The following is a 23,056-nucleotide window of genomic DNA, read 5'->3' as shown; positions in this document are numbered from 1 at the left end:
ATAATTTCTATTTTGCCTCAGGAAAACCAAGGCCTTGCCATGATGTTCCCTGAATTAAAGAAAATAAGTTGCATACTTATGTGCTATATGTCTGCATTTCCAGATCACCTATTACTTACCATAGGAGCAAAGACATAATGGTTATTGTGGCAATATTCTGAGTCCTGAACAGGTCCAGAATGAAAACTTTCTGCTGCTTCAGGCTGTTTAGCTCCTGTAGCTAAAATAATGCAAATAACCATGAGATTATGAGGTAATGAAGAAGTATCTTTGGCCATGATGTGTGAGAAAAACTTATGCATGCAACTCTCACTTCACCTTGAATATGCTTAGGTGTCTGGAAACTGGGGGAGAATAAGGACATCCACATATGAGGGAACTTCAAAAACTTTGTGAAAATAAAATTAAAAGATAATATGAATCTTTCCATGAACTTTTTGAAGACCCCTCTTATATTATGCTTATTCTAACACCTTAAAATGTTTGTGGGCTGGCCGGTTAGCTCAGCTGGTTAGAGCACGGTGTTATAACACCAAGGTCAAGGGTTTGGAACCCTATACCGGCCAGCTGCCAAAAACTAAATAAATAAAATAAAATGTTTGTAGCCCATTTTAGAAGACTTTCAAATATATAATACCAGCTCGATTTTCTCTTTATACAAAGCCTGACTACAAACATAGCCTTTCCTTGACTCATGGTCATCACTGTGGATGGACTTTTATCACAGTGATCTGTGATCTGTAGGGCCTACTGAGTGGGTAGGGCCACGTAGCCCCAAACTGCCTTGAGCTCATGTCTGCTTTTTATACTTTTCTTGTTGTCTTAGCATCAGAACAGACTGGTTAACAGGGGAACCTTGGGCAAGTTACTATTTATCTTCTCTGAGCCTCAGTTTACCTCTCTGTAAAATGGGTATATTAATTGCACAGTGAGACAATTAGATGAGATCATATATATTATGCTTAGCACAGGAACCATGGTAAATGCCCAATAAATTTTAAGTATTACTATTATTATTAATATTATTATTACTGCACTGTTGAGGAAAAGATACTAGCCATCAGTGGTTAATGGTAATTTCTTAGTGCTATCAATGGGCTTCACTCCTTTACTTTCAATTTGTTGATGTTAATTTGCTACGAGTTATGAGTCTAATAAACAAGCTATTAGATTTGAAGCTAAAATAAAGTTATAAGGCTCTGAGGTGGGGAATATCTTAGGAATAAAGTCCGAGGACTTATGACCTATGGTATATTGGCAGTAACAGACTGAGGAAGGAATTTCTATTATGAAGAAATGAGTGCCAGGCTTGCTTTTGTAGCAGGTGCTCCCAAATGTAAGCATCCTTCTTTCCAGGAATAAACACTACTCACATAGCTCACAGCCATATTGCCTTTTTTCTCTTGCACTATTTGGAGTATACAGTTCCAGAACATGCCCCTAGCAGTATAACACTGTTATTACAACAAAGCAAAGCCATTGTGTACACTAGTGAGAACTAGAAGACTTCTTGGAGGGTTCCGGGTGTCGGGGGGTGCTATATACAGACAGGACCTGTGGATCAGGACTGTGCTAACACTGGCTTACACTGCCACAGGGCCATTATTAAAACACAGATTGCTTGGTTCCACCCTGGACCTGCTTACTCTGACTCATTCACAGGACCCAGAGGCCTGGGAATCTGTCTTTTTAAAGCTCATTGGGTAATTGTGATGAGCAGCTAGGTTTAGAAACCTCAGGACAAGAATATTCTTGTATCCAGTGGTTGTCCCTGGCCTGGGTGGAGCCACCAAAATGTCTTTGGATCAGGTACCACAAGCAGGTTGAGGGTGCTTCTTCTGAAGCTGGGGAAGCTCAAGACTGCTTTCCAAGATGATACTATTCTATATTTTTTCCTGTCCAAGTTCATGCCACTGCCTCTAACATGAGTTAAAAAAGCATCATTGTTAAGAGCATGCACTTTGGCACCAGAGAGATCTAGGTTGCAAATCCCAGCTTAATAGCTGTGTGATTCTGGTCAAGTTACCTAACTTCTCTGTACCTCAGTTTCTTCTCCTGAAAAATGGGGCTAATAGTAGTATCTACTAGCTATGGCTAGCATGAGCATTAAATGAGCTGAACATAGTGCCTGGCATCTGGCAGGCTCTTCATTATCATTCTGAACAGGCTGCATCTGCTGGCACAGGACTCTGCAGATCCTCCTAAAGAGGAACCTACCTGGGAGGTGAGCAGGGGAGATGACCTGACCTCAGGAAAGCATATGCTCCCTTTCCCTCAATGGGCTTATCCAGTTCAGGCTAGATGTGCACCATGGCAGGAAGAAACAAGGTGCTATCAGATGCATGTGTTTTGACACTGGAATTTATTGTCCATAAATATATATCTCTTATCTATTTTATGATTGCTTTCATCTGTGTAGGTCTGATCTCTGCAGCTAGACTATAAAATTCTCAAAGGTAGGAATCAAGCCACATATCTGAAAAATACCAATGAGCACCCAGCACGACCCTGAAAGGCAGAAATGTTAGACATTCCCAATGTTATTTTTGCATCCAGTTAAATTGACTAAGACTGGGAATGGACTTCTTGATTCAAAGGGCAAAGGATTAAGGATGCTTTGTCCTGGTAGCCCTCTGAGAGCTTGGGTTCATGACGACTGTAACTAAGCCTCCAGCCATTGCCAGGATATCTGCTTCTGGAAAAGGTCCTGAAGGCCTGGGATGGAGGAAGCCCTCAGGTGGAGCAACAGCATGCCCACTGTTCTCCACAGGGTTCTGCTCTCTGGGGTAGCCAGTAGGCCAGACTTTAGCACAGGGCATGCATTCTGCTGCTGCAGCCACCATAGCCTTCTTCAGGTGTCCTGAGCAGTCCCCTACCCTTCTAGCCCTGCTGTATCCTCTTCATTCATCTGTGTGAATCCTACTGTCCTCCCTGGCTGGAACCTGCCTCTTCTGCCCCTGGGCCACCCTGCTCTCTTTCTCTATACTGATGCCACACAGTGTGTCCACTCCTTGGGTACTTAGCATTTCCTCCCTTATGCCATCATTTACCTTTTACCTAATCCTTTTGCCCTCCTTAATTATTTCTATGCTCCTTTAGCATAGGGGCTGTGTGTTATTTTTCTTGTTTCCTCCCGGAGCCCACACACGGCATGGAACACTGCACGTCCTCACTAACTGTCAGGATGTGTGGCTGCTTCCATAGAATGTCAGCTTTTCCTCGTGGCCACCTGCTTGGAGGTGAATCCTTGAGCCTGTGTTCTTAGGCTTGAAGGTTCCAGACATGGCATATTACAAGACTAAAGACATGTGCAGCTTCCACAGCAGGCTTTGGTTAAGATTCGGGGTATAGTGGGGAACCTAGGGTGGATAGCTCTCAAACACATTTTTTCCACTTAATCTGGACATTTGAAAATTACTGGTAAACAGCTGCATCAATGGTTTGGAGCAATGCCAATAAAAAGATGGAGATAAACTTGCAAAATGGAGGAACTAATGTTTAATTAACAGTATTCATTAAGCAGTTTACATACATATTAATTAATTCTTAATTCTTAGCCCTTCAAGGTGGATTTTATCTCAGAACTTAATCTAAGGCCTAGTACAGTGCCTGGTACATAGAGGGCACTTAACAAATATTGAATTAAATTAAATTCCATAAAATCAAGAATGTATAGCTGATCTCAAGAGGAAATATCTGAAAATGCTTACTTCTACAGGATCAAATATCACTGCTGGTACAGCTATGTTGTTCATTTTTGCAGCTTTTTGGATGATATCTTCAGCCTCTCTGAATCTTCTCTGGGATATCAGCCACCGGGGAGATTCAGGAATAAACCTAGAATTCATTTTTAATAGTTTATAATTTTTTACAACAGCAGGGTTTGATACTATTAACTATCAGCTGCCCCAACAAAATTTTAATTTTCTAAAAATCTAGTTTTTCTTTTTAAAGACAATTGGGAGGGAGTCCTCAAAAGATTCTCATTGAATTATAGGAATAAATAAAGACATCCTCAAGTTTCAAACTTCTGATCAAATTGCAAGACTGATCATCAGTTGTGCTTGAGACCAGGACCAGACCATAAGGAGTGACATTAACTGTGGGTGTGTTTAAGCCAGGGCAGCTGGAGAAGATCATCCAAAACTTAACAGCCAATATGGCTCATAAAAGAAATACAGTCACTTGACTGTAAGTCTCCCGAGAGAAGAGACTGTCTTTCGGCATGTCCATCCCCAGCTGGTGATGTTCACAAGTTTTTTGGATAAAGGATGGCCAGGGAACCTGTGCTCCTCGAGATTTTCTCATAGTCAGAGGAGAAGGTGAGGGCACTGACACTTTCCTGTGGGTTGTCCCTGTGGCTTTCAACAGATTCCCAGGTGAGATCCCCAAACCAGTTTTGGGGAGATGAGCCCCGATGTTGTCTTTTTTTAAAAAATGTCTAAAGACTTAATTTTTAACAATTACATAGTGTATACACATTTACAACTGATGCTCAAATACAGTTGCAAATGTAGGACTTCTCTTCTTTCCTAATTTTTATTTCTCAGAATCTCTTAGCCATTCTCCTGCCAGCTGTTGTTTTCCTTACCTATTTGTCAGTACTTAGTTATCCTAGAAAATAAATTACAAATAGTAGATACAGAGCCCTCCTACAATTAATAGGCCTGAAAGCCACACTAGGGATTAGCTTAGAGCAAAACAAATAACCAACCACCAGCTCCCTTCCCCAGTAACTAGCACATGGGTTGAAAAATGAGCCCAGTTTGCATTTTGGAATATGCCGTTAGTTGGTCCTTATAGGAACTGTAATGATAAACTGTCACTGATCTTCAGTAATTAGAGCTGTGCTGTCCAATAGAAACTTCCAAAATGTTCTTTATTTCTGCTGTCCAGTATAGTAGCCACTAACCACATGTGGTTATTGAGCTACTGTGACTAGTATGCATGAAGAAATGAAAATTTAATTCTATTTACTTTTAATTAACTTAAATTTAAATAGCCACATGTGGCTGGTGGCTACTGTATTAGTGCAGAACTAGAGGTCTTACTACCCAGCCACTGTATACTTCATGGATGCCTCTACTTCTTAGCAGTATCTTTCCCCACCCGGTTATGCTTAGAAATATCCTTCCTTTCTTTATATAGCCTCTGAGGGCCATCACTGGCCTCGGATTCCTAATGTTTAGTCAGCTAGAAATTGTGAAGCTTTCCTCATCTTGCATCTCTGGTCTCCTTCCCCACCCCCTATACACATACTCCCTTCACATCTGGGGCCACTTACTTCCAAGCATTTTAAAGAGAACTTAGGACATAAAAAACCCCAAACCACCCGCAATGACTCTGTATAGGTTCCCTTCCCATTTCCTACCTACTGTACCCAGGGCCACTAGGATCTCTATTTTTGAACTGCCTTGACTTTTTTGGGTGCACAGACTCTCAAGTCTAGCCAGTCATTTCAAAAGTTAGTGGAGTGCCAAATGAGATTGTACACTATAGTCTCTGTGTGGATTTAATTCAGATTAAACAGGGCAGGGTATTGCTGGAGAATTGTCTAATTCAGATGAGACAATGGTGGGGTATTGTCACATACTGAGCTGGTGGCAGGGCAAATGGCAGCTCTAAGCATTCCCTCATCATCCCAGCCCACTGCTTCAGGAAGCTTCACCCTCAAGGAAGAGATGTTCAGAAGAGAGCTCTTTTGTTTTTCTAAGAAAATGATCAGACTGTTGTTAAACTTTCAGTGCGAGCACTCAGCTTATTAGTGTTGGCCCCGGTCTGCCCTTTGTCTGGGGCAGTCCTGCCCCTGGTACAGTGTGCCCACAGCCAGGAGCACTCATGGACCAGCCCATGGAAAACAGAAGAAAGAACTTTCCTTAGGGCAGAGTGAGGCAGCTCCTGTGGGATGGACTTTCTCTGCAGGAAACTCTGTGGGGCTGATGAATCGGAGTTGTTCCTTGCTGGGATATGGGGTCCTGAGGCAAAGATCCAATCCCTAAGAGCCCTTCTGTTGCTATTTCTCTCTCTCTCTTTCTCTGATAGAATCATATGGTAATAAGGTTGATTATAACATATTTTCTTTTCTTTTTTGCCTTTTTTCTTCATTTTTTTCTTTTTGTTTGATTATAACATAGTTTTAAAGTACTGGTCTTTTAGACCAAAATGACAATTACAGCCAAGGAACACAGATTATTAAGATCATTCATCTGAAGAGGCAGAAAACATCGTTCAAATAATCTTGTCTTGTGTCTTGAGAGAACCTCTGGTCTCCAACATCTTTTCCAATAAATTCAGTTAGCAAAGTGGCTGTGGAGAGAGGTTCAGAGGGTGTGATGATGGCAATGATGAATATGATGATGATTACTACTCTCATTCAGAAAATTGCTCTGCTCTTGTAAACCAGGAGTGCTTTCCTTTTCTTTTTCTTTTCTTTTTTTTAAAGATGACTGGTAAGGGGATCTTAACCCTTGACTTGGTGTTGTCAGCACCACGCTCTCCCAAGTGAGCTAACCGGCCATCCCTATATGGGATCCGAACCCGTGGCCTTGGTGTTATCGGCACCACACTTTCCCAAGTGAGCCACGGGCCGGCCCCTCGGGGTGCTTTTCTTAGAGGCAGAGCTGTGTAGATAATGGCCTACCCTTATTTACTGACACTCGTACTGGCTTTCCTGATGCTCAGACTGGGTTCCAGAGGAAACTTCCAAATCAGAATAATATCTAACCTTTAATAAACTATCTTTCAGATTCCAGGGAAGTAAAATAAAAAGTGCTCCCTCCATGCAAAGAACATACACAGGTAAATCATAGCAGTCTCAGAGGTCATGTGAGGACAGTAGCTTGGAGTGGTCCAGTCTGAGCCATCTGATCAGACAAGGCCAAGATGGGCTATTTGTAAACTTCTATAGCTGCCCAACAGCTGCAGCAAGGTAAAGAATCTTCTAGACAACTTGCCAGGCAGGATGTATTCAAAAGACAGGGCAACCATGAGGTCTAGTCTAAACTATAAGTTCCAAAAAATGATAAAAGAAATTTTTATTATGTGTAAACAGGTAGAAATCAAGCTGTTCAGCAAAATCAGTCATTGCTGGAAGATTTGATTTTGATGTAATGAAACCAAACTAAGAAGAATTAGAGAGAGAGGGAGAACCAGACCCACCAGGGGAAAAAATCCTCTTTTCTCTTATTTAAACACGAGAAAGCAAAGAATGGAAAAGGGGGGTATGGCTGAGACCTTATTCCATTATTCTTAATCCTTTCTTTCACCTGAAATCTCTCAGATAATCATATTGGGTAAGACTGAAACCAGAATCTCCAAACTTTGTTATTCCCATAAATGTTGCATCAAAATTGAGTTGGGGGGTTGTGGGAATAGAGAAAAGAACAGTTTTCCAACAATTCATTAAACAAAAGTAATTCTCTCACTCTTCAAGACAGAGCAGACACACCTTAGATGCAAATCATCATGAAAGGTTAGCTTGAGGAATTACTTTGCAGTAGTCCCCCCTTACCTTCCACGGTTTTAGTTACTCATGGTCTGAAAGATATTTTGGGGGGGCCCACATTCACATAACTGTTATTACAGTATATTTCTATAATTGTTCTATTTTATTACTAGTTATTGTCATTAATCTCTTACTATGCCTAATTTATAAATTAAACTTTATCATAGGTATGTATGTGTAGGAAAAAGTTTATAGTTTTGCATAGTTTATACAGGATTCGGTACTATCCACGGTTTCAGGCATCCACTGAGGGCACTGGAAGTCTTGGAACATATTCCCTGTGGATAAGCAGGCACTATTGTAGTTGAATTTATTGACATTTTACAGAGAGAGAAAAGTGACAAAAGAAGAGGGGCAGAGTTAGAAACTACAAAACCCAACAATACCATCTCCACAAAAAACAACCAGCAATAGACACAAGGGGGGAGAGCCTAGGAAGGATTGTAATTCCTGGGAACAGTGTTCTCTGTAGGACAACAGAGAATCAAACACCTGCACACAGGCCTACCCACAATGAGGTAAAAACTCTCCGGGCTTCAAAGCCGGCTTCAGCAACTTCCAGTGGAGGTCATGCAAAGCCCAGGCTAGGTCAGCTCCAGGTGTGCTGGCCCCACAGCAGAGGGCCTGTCTGGGAACGAGTCACACTCACCACCACAGTGGGACACACAGCACCCCCGGCACCGTCAGCGCCAGCAGCAGCATCCTCCAGTCTCTGATGAAGTAAGCCAACAGTGGCAGTAGCATATAGCCAACTGCAAAAAATGTGCACACTCCTAACGTAGAGAATAGAATACGAACTGACTTGCCAAGAATTTCTGTTCCTGTTCAAAACAAGGGAGGGGTGTTAGATTTTAACTCACTTCAATATTTGCTTCCTATATCATTACCTGGCAGTTAGAGTTCGAACTACAACCACTTAGAAAAGGGAAAAGGTGTTTGCCTCACGTCCCAGAGCAGGAGTGGTCAGGGTGGAGGAAGGTAGGAAGTGATCCAAGACTTATCAGCTTGCAGAAGGATGGGTTTTCATGAGATATTAATTAATTAATTAATTAAAGATGACTGGTAAGGGGATCTTAACCCTTGACTTGGTGTTATCAGCACCACGCTCTCCCAAGCGAGCTAACCGGCCATCCCTATATAGGGATCCGAGCCCGTGGCCTTGGTGTTATAGGCACCACACTCCCAAGTGAGCCACAGGCCAGCCCTTTTCATGAGATTTTAAAGGAGCCATAGGTATATTTTCTTAAAGGCCATCCCATGTCATAGAAATATCATGCCCAGCCCCAAGAGGTAATCTCTTCTGAGAAAGCCACACTTCCAAAACAAGAGCCCCAATAAGAGAAGCAGAAAGAGCATTCCAGGGGGCAAGTGGTGGCTCTTCTGAGGGGCTGTGTGGGGTCATAGTGTGTTAAGCCTTTCTTACAATTCTCAACAGACCTCAGCCCATTGGGAAACAGTGGAGAGGTCACAGTTTCTGTGATGTCAGAACACTCTTACCCACCCTTGAGCCTGGGGAAATGATACACAAGAGCCAGCTGGCTCTGGAGGTGCACAGAGCAGGCCCCTGCACCCAGGGTTGAACCCTGCAGCCAGCTGTGCCTAGAGACCAGCCCCAGGCAGACATGGTCCATTCAGACCCAGGAAAGAAAAGCAGGCTGTTCTGATGGCCCTGTAGGCGGCAGCCCCGGAGCTGGCCGCACACCCAGTGAGCTCCAGAGAGCTCTCTCACACACCACAAAGGCTCAAGACTGCTTCAGCGGGCACTGTTTTGGGAAAGGACATGCAGGCAGCTGTCAGCTCCTGCTCTGCTCGGCGCCACAGAGGATCACTCGGTGCCAGTTCTTCCAGAGATGTTGCCTGCCCCTCGGAGCTCTTGGCTTGAGACAGGGGAGTCCAAGGACAAGCTCCTTCTCTTGTCAAAGCTCCAGGCCCTTTCCAGAAAGTCCACTCTTGGTCCTCTGCCTCGGGGGCAGGGATCTGGCCAATGGCAAAGGCTCTGCTTTTTGTCTGGGATCTGCCCACACTAAAGAGAAGTAGCCCAGAAAATACAAAACAGATTAATTCAAAGGTCATTCAAGCATGGCTTTCAAGAAAGATTTTCTCAATCATGTTTATATGCCCTCAGCACAGCTAAGGGATTAAGGGCTAATCCCAGAGAGGCAGCAAAATCACTACTTCAGCTGGTCTCTCATTCCCACAGCCTGCCTGTTCTGATTCCACCCCACTCATCCTCCTTCATGTATCAGAACTGAGAGACCTGGCTCAGTGGTTCCCCTTGAGTGGCCATTTAAAAAAGCCAGAATGACAGACGGCCAGTACTGTGTGCCTCCTGCATCCCATGTAGCAGGTAGATAATTGCCCTAACCACCCAAGGCATTTCTCAGCCTATAAACTCATTTCCAAGGTTAGGGCCTGACTTCTTTGAGGATCATGAGTGTGATTTCCAGATCTTTTCTTACCTCATTAATGACCTTCCTACCATGCCCTGGTTTCTAAACACTTTGGCTGTGATTATGATACGGAAATGAATGGGGGGAGGGGCGGGCTTTCTTTATAAGTAGAGATTTAGATGTGAAGCAGCAGAGCATTTGATTGTGAAAAGAAAGAAAGTGCACAGGACAAAGTGAGAAACTTGCAAAATTGTGAGGTCAGGGGAGCTCTCTCATACCTTCAATGACCTTGATAAGAGAAGAGAGAGAAGTTACACCACTGGGTTCCTGGATAATCTCTCTCTTTAAACGTGGGTCTCAGACCAGAACAGATGTTATGACTTTGCAGAGTACCCATGGGGGACAGAAGCTCCTTCCTGTGGAAGAACATGGATGGTGTGAACCTAAGTAATTCCTTGTTAGAATGACTCTGTTCTCTGGCTTTTGGGCAGTTAACTTTCCTTTAATATGGTCATTATCATCATCTTTGCGATATTTTGCTGCGGGTACTTTGAGTCAGGTTCAAGCCTAAGAATTTACATAGCTGCGGTATTTTATTATGGCATCACAAGCAGACTAAGACAAAATTACATTTCAATTTAAAAACACTTTAAAAAAGATATGTGGCTGATAAAACCTACATAATTGATGTAGCTAAATTTTAAATTTGCCTGAGCTTCCTGGTAGCCAAAGTTATAAAGGAAGATACAATCAGTTACATACTCATCAAAAGGAGGAACATGTAGACATCAGAGGAAGCGAAACTTTAAACGATTCAGTATGCCCGAAGAAATGTTATGGCATGGGGAGTTGATGTTAGGAGTACTAGAAAATATTGAATTAATGAATCAGTCAAGACAGAAGGCAGTTAACTTTTTGTGCAGAATACATTTAAGCAGCTAGGTATGCAGGATAAAAGAGGATATTGGCATTTTATCCAGAAGGCTGTGGACAGGTTGAAGGCAGATTGTGAGGGAAGCTGGAGTGTGGGTAGGGTCAGTGTCCCTCACACAGGAGATTGTGAGGGAAGCTGGAGTATAGGTAGGGTCAGTGTCCTTGATCCTGAGCAGTCATTTGCTCCGGTACCAGCACCATTCTGGCAGGGCCATCACTTCCAGTGTATCCACTTTATTTTGCTTTGGTTAGTCCTGTTCTTCCCTTTTCTTTTCTAGTCTCCTCTGACTCTGGCAGGCTTGGTATTTTTAAAAAAGCAGTGCAAGGAGAGGACCCATTTCTGCACCACTTTGAGAGTGGGAGTAATTTGGGTTTCCGAATTAATGTGAAGACTTCTAAGACAGATTATCAATGAGATACCTCCTTGCTGACCCTTCCCTGGTGCCAGGGGGCAAAAGTGAAGACTGGCAGAACTTCTCAGCCCAGACACCACCCTTCGGTTTATTTTAGTTAAGTGACACCTGGAGTTTGGCTGTTTTAGCCCTGAACCACCAGAGAGCGCTGCTGCACTGCCAGGAAGCCTGCGGCAGCACTGTCCTTACACAGTGTCCCCCTCCCAGCATGCTGACTGGGGAGTCCAGTTGCTCCAGGCTGGTGGGTTTTCAGTGACACTCTTAAACCTTCAGACCTGAGAACCCAACATAACAAATCTCATACCAGGACACAAAAGTCAGCAATTTCCTACAGAGCCAGGGGACCTCCTAGAGCACCCGACAACAGGCCTGGACCCAGGCTGATAGCAAGCCTGCTGCACCCAGCATCCCACCCGCTGATGCTGGCTTGACATACCTAGGCTCTGACTGATTTTCCATGGCCTTGCTTTCCCCTCAGTCCCCTTTATCCTTCTCGCCCTGCATGTGGGACCAGAGGCTGCATGGGGAGCAGGGAGAGGAGTGGATGGTACTGTCGGGGCCAGCAGGACAGGCCTTGGGATAAGCTTCCCCTGCCTCATCCACTCACATAGGGGAGGCTCCAAGACCCTCAGAAGCACCCTGTGCCACTGGAAAGGCAGGTCTCAATGCCAGCCGTTCCACAGAACGTGGGGATACCTCTGCTGGGCACAGATTCCACCTTGCTCCCAATCCCAGTGATAGGGCTTCTCTCACTACACCATGACTCCCTGCCCTTCCATTCCAGATGGCCCTTCAGCTCCTCCTGTGATGTGGGTCTGCTGGCCTTGGGCAGAGTCCTCTGTTTGGGGAAGGTCTCTTTAGTTTCTAGTATGGGTCTGGCCCAAGCAGAGCCACATATTGGACTTTTCAGGTATAAGGTTACCATAAGGAAGATGGATTCTGGGGATTTAGAATATGAGAACAATAGACTTTGCTATGCCCAAGAGTCCTGTGTCCTTGGGGCCACTGGACATTAGGAGGTTGCAATTTCTGTCCTAAGTTCCTCCAGTCTCCAGTTTCCAGCACCACTGACCTGAAGGTTCCTATGCCCCCTACACAAATGATCTTCAAGAAAATCTTGCTCCCCTTTTTCCCCCTGCAGGGAGGAGAGTGGCCTGCCTCCTGCTGAACAGTGTGCTATGTGCTGGGACCAAGTGGCTTCGGCATGCTCTCCCCACATCCTCCTCTCCCTCCTCTTTTCTGCAGACACTGGGGCTGGGCCCATGGCAAAGGGATCTTCACAGATAATCGAAGGAGTGGAATTTGAACAATTCCATCTTGGCAACCTGACAGGGTGTACACATCTTTAGCTAAGAGAACACAGCATCTCCAGAGCCAATGAGTCATCCAGACTCTTAAAAGCAATCAGAGTCACCTGACCAGATTCAGACTTTTGAGACAAAAAGGTTAGACATACATTAAAGGGGCACATTAATAATTACATTGTGACAGTAGGGGTAAACTGCGATAGTGCTGAGCCAACTAGAATATTATCACACTGGACGTTATAGGAATTGGTGTCTATTGTCCCAGAGGTGCCCTCATCTCCCCTTCTCTCACCTGCCCACACTCTTACATCTGAAGATGGCCCTGGTCAGCTTGCCTAGAGCTCACCTCACTTCCTCCCAGGAAAGGCTGGTGAGGGCCCTGGGGCCTCGTCATGGCCTTGTTGCTGATGAGCAAGGCTGCTGCTAGGAAATAGGGATACCATCAGTGCAGCGAGGCTCACCTTACACAAAGCTGATGTGTGCAGGGGGGTGGGCTCTGACTCAGGGTAACACCAGATCCGCCCAATGACAGTGGGACTGAATCCCCCATCTGACACTTGCCTCTCCACCTGTGTGTCAGCCACACCAACTACCCTAAGTCCCTTCACAGGCCACCAAGCAGAAGGCTTGAGCCTTCACAGATCAGATCAAAGACATCCCCAGGCTGTCCCTCCCTGAAGATCCCCTTCGTGCCTCTCCCAAGCCCTGTGTTCCTGAGAATGTGTCTCAGTTATTGTGTGGCTGGTTCTTACCAGCTCCAGCTCTTATCCTCCACCACCTTTCAGGGCTCAGAATAGCTGGATTCCAGTGAGTGCCGGCCCTGCCCATGACTGGCTCAAAAAGCCCATGGCTAGAGCTCTCTCTCCAACACACAGATATCTGAGGCTGATCAAGCTTGGGAAGCACAGCCCAGGGGTCCCCTTTTTCTTGGCCTTTCAGCGGGATGGAGGGAGGAACCCTGAGTCTCAGAAGGCATTCCTACCTAGGATGAAGGCTACCACATAGTTGGAGATCTGGCCCATGCCCACGATGACAAATAATGCAGTGAACATCTCCCAGTTGATGGAGAAAATCTGCAGGAAGCTGAAGCCAGTCTGCACAGCCATGGTAGTGAAGAGAATGCTCTTCCTCCCAAACCTACAGAATACAGCATAACAGAGAACATAAGATGTGCAGGTTGCAGCAAGTCTGTAACTCAAGGCATGTTGCGTGCCCTGAGTTGCATCACTGCAGACTTTGTTTATTCCCAGGTCTCTGACAGACGTTTCTCTTGTCCCATCCTCCCAGCTTCCTCCTTGGTGAGGCCTCAGGCATCCATCTGCCCAGGAGGTGCCTTTTGAGATTCTAAGCCTTCTGTGGAGGCACTGTATGAAAGCACAGCGCAGCATATGCAAGGACCATGTGGAAATCTTTCCTTTAGAAGGAGCCATGCCCAGGAGGTGCCTTTTGAGATTCTAAGCCTTCTGTGGAGGCACTGTATGAAAGCACAGCACAGCATATACAAGGACCATGTGGAAATCTTTCCTTTAGAAGGAGCCACAGATAGAAGCTGCCACCACATTTCTAGAGAGTTGGTACAGCACAGATTGCAGATACTTCTTACATCAGCAACATGGGAATTCTGTAAATCCAGAAGCAAGAGTTCTTCTACAGCAATGATTTTTAACCTTCACTGCACTTGGAATCACCCAGACAGCTTAAAAACATACTGACGCCAGCACCCTGCCTCCCAAGATTCTTATTTGTCTGGAATGCAGTTTGGGTATTGGGATTTTTTTAAAGTTTCCCAGATGAATCTAATGTGCAACCAAAATTGCAAACCACTGTTCTATGGGAAGAGGTAGCTTTCAACAATGTCCATTGGTGACACTGTAGTCAGTTTAAGTGTTCATTTCACATTCTGGTAGTGACCAATGCACAGAATATAGCACAGGTGTGAGCAGAACAGCCTCCTGCTCCGCTTTCCAAACTCAGGTCTGAGGCTGTTGGCTTGGGGTCCCACTGAGCTCTGCAGCTGAGGGAGGGACAAGCACTCCTCTGGGAAGCCTTCCCCAACACTGCCCTTTAGCACTCCCACCTTCCTGCTCTGGTCCCCACAGAACATTCAGGGGCTAGTGGAGCATGTCTCCTGCGGCTGTGATGCTGCCTCCTCCAGCCTGTCAGTTCCAGGAGGCCCAGAACCAGCCTGCCTGGGGCAGCTCTGTGGCCCCCATGTCCAGCCAGGGGCCCAGCCCCAGAAGCAGCGAGTGCAGTTAGTGCTCACTGTCTGGCCTGACTGGCCAACAGCTGTTTGTAGAGAGATTATATGTCATCCACCCCCTACCCCGACATAACTCTCAAGAGTTGGGGGTGGTGCGGGAAGGGCAGTGTGATGACAGCATCATGTTTTATCAAGGGGTTTGTGGTATGAGGACTCCACTTTCCAGTGGGGCCAGTGGCTCCTCCATCCCTGGCCAGAGCCCTGGGAGTACAAGGCTGGGAGAACAGAACAAAGTAGAACCAGGTGAAGCGGGCTGAGGGTAGGATGAACAGGAGAGATCACGGATCCTCCTATCACTGACTCAGTGGCCTGAGGGTCCTCCCTTCCTCTGGGCAGAAATGCCCTGAATTCAGTCCAACTTCAAGACAGACAGTGAGGTGACAAGGGGCCCTATCCCACCTTTCCTCCCTCCCGGTATCCTTACCTGTCTGACAGCTGCCCGGATACGAAAGAACCAAGGAGCACGCCCACGAAGAACAGAGAGGTGGTGAGGGGCGTCCTCCAGTCATCCTGACACACCAGATCCCACTGCCAAGGAAGACAGCATGAAGCGTGAGCCCAGCACTCCAGCCCTGCGCCAGGTAAGTCAGCACAGCTGCCACAGGCTTTCCTGCCCTAGGCCACGCTGTCACCTTTGTGCATAGGGCATAGGCCTTGCAGTGCTAGGTTTGACTTCTGATTCTACCACTTTCTGGGGCAAGTGACCTAGGGCATGCCACTGCCGTCCTTGAGACTCAGCTTCCTCTCTTGAAATGGAAGGAAGGGTGATGGCTCCTACTCCACTTCCATTACACAGCAAAAAGTGAGCTGAGGCCACGCTGTGACTGGTGATCCCTGAGCTGAGAGGCAGTATGAAGCAAAGGTGGCACTGTGCCTTCAGAAACAGTCCAGCATAGAGGGAACGTGTATGAAAAGCCTGAGGGGGAGGGGGGCTGGCCGGTAGGCTCAGTTGGTTAGAGTGTGGTGCTAACACCAAGGTCCAGGGTTCCATCCCTGTACTGGCTAGCCACAAAGAAACAAACAACGACAATGACAACAAAAAAACCCAGAGGGGCAGGGCAGAGGGTATGGTCACTTGGTCCAGGGATGAAAATGTCCTCTCCCTTGTTGAAAAGTGCAAGTGGTCCCAGGAGCTCTATGATTTTATTTTCTGAGCAGACTCCTCTGAAAAACCTTGTGCTCCCTGGTCCATTTACACCCAGGCCAAGTTTGGGCCTGATCCAGGGCCCCACTGTGCTGGGGCCTACCCACTCCTCTCCAAGGCTCCTCAGCTCCCCTTCCTATACTCCTACCCCCTCCTTCCCACCCAGCCTTCCCAGAAGTGTGGTCCCTCCCACTCCCCAGGGCCTGTGGGATGCTGTTGTCCTAACAAGTCCCTACCAGTGGATACATGAGAGTTTCAGCTCCCAACCTTTGACTTAATTCAGCAAAACCTCAAGGGAGGTTGCAAAGATTTCAGTGTGTTTCATGACATTCATTTATTCTAAAAAATAAGCAGGTGCCAGTGAGTAGCTTAGGCTTAGGGGTTGGGGGTTGCTGTCTGTGGCAAGATGATGCTGCCTACAGGAAAGACCTCTTGCCTCCCACCCAACCCCACCTCCACTTGGTGGTGCTGCTGCTTCCACGGTATTTGCAAAGCAACTCAGTTCTTCGTCACAATTCCCCTAAAAGTGTGGTAGATTTAAACATAAATTCACATTCATATCATTCCTCATTTTGCTGCAGACAGAGGTGTTTATGAAGACACAGAAAAGTGTAAAACAAAAATCTAAAAGAATGAGGCAAACAGAAAGTAAAGGGGAGGGCGTCTGCAAAAAAGCAAGCCAGGGGTAGACTGCCCCAGACTATCCTGCCCAAGGGCCTACCTGCTGCCACACAGGGCTCCAAATCTGGCTCTGAGTACCCCAGCAGCTCAGCTCTCAGAAGGATCACAGTATCCACAGTGACAAACTCTCCCACAGCAGCACTGTTTCTCTGAGTCCTGAGACCTGAGAGAAGTCTCTCCTATTATATACTTCCTTACAAGGGGGTCACTGTGGTGTCAAGGATAATGTCCTTGAGAACACCCCTGTCCTAGAGATAATAGCAAGACTCATGAGGGCTCACAATGCTGGCTACAGGTGGAACACCCAAGCACAGCTCCGCAGAAGAAAAAACACAGCCGGGAACTCAGCTCTCTACCCCTCAGGCATGATCCAGGGCTAAATCTGAGACCAAACCCAGAGTAGGGCTGCCTCATCCAGGGGCCCTGAATGGGCTTCAGGGGAAAGGAGAAAGAAGCCTCTAAAATGGTATGGCCAGATTCATGTGCTCTGCCAGCTCACAGATCAGAAGTGGTAGACATGTGCCTGAATTAATGTCTGCCTACCTATGAAAATAACTGGCCAAAGCTTCAGAAAAGAGCTTGAAATCTGCCCCTGACGCTCAGAGAGATGAACAATTGAGGTCCCAAAGCCTCATGATGTGGAGTGTGACACATTTTGCAGAAGATTAAACTGAGGCTCTGAGACTAAGATTTGTCTGAAGTCATAGCAAACAAATGGGCATGTTAGATGGGCCTCAGAACAACTTGGGCCAACTTGGGCCTCAGAACCCAACCTTGAACTCCAAAGGCAGGACAAAATGAGCTTATTAAATATGATCCTCTACACTTCAAGGAATGTGAGACCAGGAGACAATTACCTCAGGACTTGGGGTAGAAGGCCTCCATCACAGCCTTTACCCTTGGACAGAGAAAAGAAAATATCCAGCTTAGTAGAGGTATTGATGTGTCTATTATCAGTCATGACCATTCATCTGCAGTTGAGCAGAAAAGCTCCTCCAAATATAATGTGCTCTCCTTGTAATTTTTCAAACACTTTCCTGTCAGGACTTTGCCTCAGGGAGGATACATAGGATTTAGAAACAGAAAGGAAAGAGGAAGGCTGTCTAGGTGGAGCCAGGCATTACATGAGCAAAGGCAGTGGGCAGGACTGACTACGTAATTTGCAGGCCCAGGACAAATTGAAAATGCAGGACCCTTGTTCAGAAATTATTAAGAATTTCAAGACATCAATAGCAGAGCATTGCAACCAAGTGTGGGGCTCTGTGTGGCTGCACAAGTTGCCTGCCTAGGAAGCTGACCCTGGTAGTTTGCCCTGCCTGGTCTCTGGGGAATGCAACAGAAGCAGGAGTTCTGAATTGGGGTGCTGGGAAGTGTGAGGCAAGGGTCAGCTCCCCATTGCTCTCCTTTCTGGAGGCTGTGTAGCCTTGGCTCTAGGTCCCCTTTCCCTGTCAGCATTATGCAGCACAGGAGGAGGCCATTCCCACCCAGCAGCCACTTGCCGCAGGTCCATGTGTGGTACTATCTGCCTTTGGAGCTGCTCACAACCAGCAGGGGAAGGTAGCTAGATCCCATGGCTGCCCATGGTTAGCTCTAGGGCTGGGCTCTCCCTGTGCCCAAGGAGTCTTTTTGTAAAGCTGCAAGGGGCCTGGTGATAGGACACGGGACTGGCAGACCAAGTTACAGCTGGGGCTCATGGGGCTTGAGTACAGGAAATCAGCTGCCGGCATAAAGAGAAGCCCTTTCCTGCAAAGGGCTGTTTTTGGGGAGGCCAGGCTTTGCCTCCCCAGCCCCTTGAGGTTTGAGGAGTGTGTCTTGGGGCCCCAATAGCCAGGGTCCAGAGAACTCCCTGTGGTTAACAGTGACATCGTATGCCCAGTGGGAGACAGTCTTTTTATTGATGTGACAGGGTCCCTGCACATGTGTGTACACACACGCACACACAAACATACACATGGCCAGCCCAGAGGTTAATGGTGGATGTCCTGGTAAGGAGCTGGCTGGCATTGCTCTGCTGCTGTTCTTTCAAGTCAAACACTAACATTTCCAAAGCATAGCCTACCCCCACTCCCAGAGAGAGAGAGAGAGAGTGGAATGTATCCACCAGCTGGCCCAAGCTGTGCAGAGGAAGGAGCATTGGATTCCTATGTCTGCCCAATATTCAGGGTCTCAGACAAAGGTTCTCACAATAGAGCAGAGTGAGCTCCGTGTAGCTGGGCCATGCAGACTTCAGCTCTGCTTTAAGAAACAAAAATCCAGGTCACAAGGTGCTATGATTTGAATATCTGTCCCTCCAAAACTCATGTTGAATCTTAAGCCTCAATGTGGCATTATTGAGAGGCGGGGCCTTTAAGAGGTGATTAGGGCTCTGCCTTCATGAATGGATTAATCCATTCGTGGGTTAATAGATTAATGGGTTAGTGGATTAATGGGTATCATGGGAGTTGACTGGTGACTTTATAAGAGGAAGAGAGATCCAGGCTAGCATGCTCAGCCTCCTTCACCATGTAATGCCCTGCACCTCCTCAGGACCCTGTAGAGAGTCCCCACCAGCAAGAAGGCCCTCACCAGATGTGCCCCTTGACCTTGGACTTCCCAGCCTCCAGAACTATAATAAATAAATTTTGCTTCTTTATAAATTACCCAGTATCAGGCATTGTTATAAGCAATAGAAAACAGACTAAAACACAAGGTCATAGGGGATGGGAGGCCACTCATGGCATGGAAGGATGTGCCTCGCATGCCTCCCAACTGTAACAATAATAGGAATGACAACTATGGTGTATTGAGTGCTCACTGAGTACCTCAGGAGATCTCAGGGTTGCCATGTGATATAGGTATTCTTTTCATCCTCACTTTACAAATGTGGCAAATGGAGGTGCAGAGTAATGAAGTGACCAGCCAAAGTTCTCCTAGTGGATTGGTCAAAGGAATTGCTTAATCATTTATTCAGCCGACACTGAGCACCTGCTCCAGGCCAGGCTCTGTGTGGGACACAAAAAAGACATGGTCCCCACCCTCACAAAGCTCAAGGTCAAGCGTACTTTATGGGACAGACCATGTGTGCACATGTGCATGCCTGAGCCTAGCAGTCTTGGGTGGGGTGGGCTCTGTTTGGGCCACTTGCTCTCTGGCTAGAGAGGAAAGAGGGATGGGAGGAGTGGGAGGTATCCCCTCCTGATTGTCCTCCACCAGAAGAACAGAGTTCTAAAACTTGAATAACTTGTATAATCATATTTTAGATGACTAATACCTGCACAGGGCTAGGCACATGGTATATGCTTATCAAATTGTTGATGAATGAATGTTGAACAATTAGGAGTGACAGAAAATGAATTTGGGAAATGTGTGTTTCTGGGGCTGAAGAGTATCACACATTGTACTTTGAAAACCACCCTCAACCTTGAACTCTCCAAGTAGCCAAAGTCTGACAGTTTTAGCTTTTACCAAAGCCATAAAGAACCATAAAGATAAGTGTACCCCTCTGACCTTCACAGAACTGAGAACTCTGGAAGGCAGCCTGGTGTTGAGCTTTAAAGAGCACATGCTTTCTTCGGTTCTGCCACTTCTGCCCATGTGACCTTGGGCCACTCAGTCATCTCTATCAGCCTGCTTCTTCACCTTCAAAGATGTAACAATATTACCCCCTCCTGGGTTTGTTGTAAACATTGGACAGGAAATGTGAGTGGAGTGTCTGACACATTAAAGGTCTCATTAAATGGTAGTTCCCTTTCTACTAACCTCATGCTTTTGTCCTAAGCAAAACCATGTCTTCAACCAGCATAGCTGAATAAGCAAAGCAGGTTACACTTAAGCCCGACTAAGTGAGATTCCTAGAAATAAAAATTCTTCCAATTACTACAAACTAGAAAAGCTCTTACCATGGATATAAAATCCCTATATAAATGAATTTGAATTCCAGAGATGACTGTGAATGAAAAATTAGCAATGGTCCATTTAAGAATGAAAAATGTATTTCTATAGTGTCCTCATAGTTATCCTTCATTCCAGGGGAAAAGTAAGAAGTAATAGTTAATACATCCATCCCAGTTCCTTCTTTATAATTTGATTGTAACTTAAGCCAGGAAATTTCTTGGCCATTCGCAAAAAACAAAACCAACCAACCAAACAAACAAAAAAACGGCTATTTAATTCTTTTTGTTTATAACGGCTTTATTGAGATATAACTTACATACCATATGCTATAGATTGGATACTCGCCCCCCCCCCAACCTCACTGAAGCTTAAATCCCCACTGTAACTGTTGAGGGTGGGAAATCCTATAATGGTAATTGAAAGGTAGGGCCTTGAAGAAGTGATCAGATTGTAGGACCATGTCATAGTGAATGGATTGATAACGCTGGTCAGGGTTTGGTTCTGAGGGCTTTAAAAGGAGAGCACGTGAGGGTCTCTCTCTCTCTCTCTGCTCCACCATTTTTGGCCATGTGAGAACTCTGCATTGCTGTAAAGACACTATCAAAGAAGACCCTCACTAGATGTGTTCCCTGGACTTTGGACTTCCCAGTCTCTGAAACTGTAAGCAATAAATTTTGTTTTCTTACAAATCACCCAGTTCCAAGTTATAAGCAACAGAAATGGATGAATATGGAAATGGATGGTAACAGAGAAGTGGGGTGTTGCTGACAACAAATACTTGAAAACGTATAAGCAGCTTTGGAACTGGGTGTTGAAGAGAGGCTGGAAGAACTTGAAGGAGCAGGCTAGAAAAAGCCTAGCTGTTGTAGGAGTTTAGAATACAAGGAAACCAGGGAAAGTTTGGAACTTCTTAAAAGACTGGTTAAATGGTGGTGAGCAGAATGCTGATAGAAATATGGACAATAAAGGCCATATTGAGGAGGTCTCAGATGAAAATGAGAAGAGATTTATTGGAAACTTGGGCAAAGATCACTCTTGCTATGAACTGGCAAGGAATTTGGCTGCATTCTGTTCATTCCCAAAAGTTTTATGGAATGTGGAACTTAAACGTGCTGACCCAAGGTATTTGGTAGAAGAAATTTCTAAGCAGCAAAACATTTAGAAAGCTGCATGGCTACTTGCAGCAGCCTATGTTGAGTTATGGCAGAAAAGGCATGATATAAAGTCAAAATGTATAACTAAATGGAAGGCACAAGAGAGTCTCTCTGCTGTGCCATGTGAGATCCCTGCATTGCTGTAAAGCAACCACCAGAGAAGACTCACCAGACGTGTTCCCTGGACTTTGGACTTCCTGCCTTCTGAAACTATAAGCAATACATCTTGTTTTCTTATTAATCACCAGTTCCAGGTATTTCTGTCATAAGCAACAGAAATGGGCTACTATACCACAAAGTTCACTCTTTTAAAGTGTACAATTCAGTAGTTTTTAGTATATTCACAGAATTGTGCAACCATCACCACTATGCAATTTTAGAACATTTTCATCACCTCTGCAAGAAACCCCATACCTATTAGCAGTCACTCCCAATTCTCTTCTTTCCCCAGCCCCTGGCAACCGCTAATCTACTTTCTGTCTCTATGGATTTGCCTAATCTGGACATTTCCTATAAATGGAATTATACAATATGTAGTCTTTTGTGGCTAGCTTCTTTTACTTAGCATAATGTTTTCAAGATTCATCCACTTTATTACAACATGTATCAGTACTTCATTCATTTTTATGGATGTATAACATTCCATAGCATGGGTATACCATATTTTATTTATCTATTCATCGATTGACAGATATTTGGATTGTTTCTACTTTTTGGCTACTATGAATAATGCTGCTATGAATGTTCATGTACAAGATTTTGTGTGTGCATATGTTTTCATTTTTCTTGGGTATATATACAGTAGAGAAATTGTTGGGTCATATGGTAAATCTATTTTTACCCTTTTGAGGAACTCCAATCTGTTTCCGTAGTGGCTATGCCAGTTTACAATCCTAACAGTAATGAATGAGGGTTTCAATTTCTCCACATCCCTACTAGCACTTGCTATCATGTGTCTTTTTAATTGTAGCCATCCCAGGGGGTTTGGAGAGGTATCTCATTGTGGCTTTGATTTGCATTTCCCTAAAGACTGATGATGTTAAACATCTTTTGCATTGAAGTTGTAGATCAATTGGGGGAATATTACCATCTTAAGAATAAGTTTTCTGCTCCATGAACTGAATATGGGTGTCTTTCCATATATTTAGGTCTTCTTTAATTTCTTTCAATGACATTTTGGAGTTTTCAGAGTATAAATTTTGCAATTATTTTTTGTTAAACTTATTCCTGAAGAACTTCCTTTGGTATTTCATTTTTTTTGTTTTTTGGGTTTTTTTTTTTTTTGGTGGCCAGTGTGGGGATCTGAATTCTTGACTGTCTGGAGCCATTAGAGCCTGGCTGCCTGCCTGTCCGGAGCCAAAGAGCCCGCCCAGCTATTGCCTCGAGGCCTCAGAGCC

At 45.4% G+C, this 23,056-nt stretch overlaps 1 protein-coding gene across 1 annotated transcript in view; it reads right to left on the bottom strand.

Annotated features, from left to right (window-relative positions):
- Positions 1-119: 119 nt before the first annotated feature.
- The window catches only part of SLC22A4 (solute carrier family 22 (organic cation/zwitterion transporter), member 4), a gene marked incomplete at its 3' end in the record, with an annotated part of 38,463 nt that continues 15,526 nt past the window's right edge, over positions 120-23,056 (bottom strand). Inside the window, exons 3-7 of the mRNA XM_008593375.1 lie at positions 15,232-15,335; positions 13,530-13,684; positions 8,154-8,325; positions 3,711-3,837; positions 120-220 (exon numbers count right to left, since the gene is read on the bottom strand). Of these exons, the coding sequence (XP_008591597.1) occupies positions 120-220; positions 3,711-3,837; positions 8,154-8,325; positions 13,530-13,684; positions 15,232-15,335 (659 nt within the window). The remainder of the gene's footprint in view (positions 221-3,710; positions 3,838-8,153; positions 8,326-13,529; positions 13,685-15,231; positions 15,336-23,056) is intronic.

The sequence above is a fragment of the Galeopterus variegatus genome, unplaced genomic scaffold, assembly GCF_000696425.1.
Source record: "Galeopterus variegatus unplaced genomic scaffold, G_variegatus-3.0.2 Scaffold9058, whole genome shotgun sequence".
NCBI lineage: Eukaryota > Metazoa > Chordata > Mammalia > Dermoptera > Cynocephalidae > Galeopterus > Galeopterus variegatus.
Note: the sequence above shows the minus strand (reverse complement) of the source record. Positions and strands in the feature narration are given on the sequence as shown.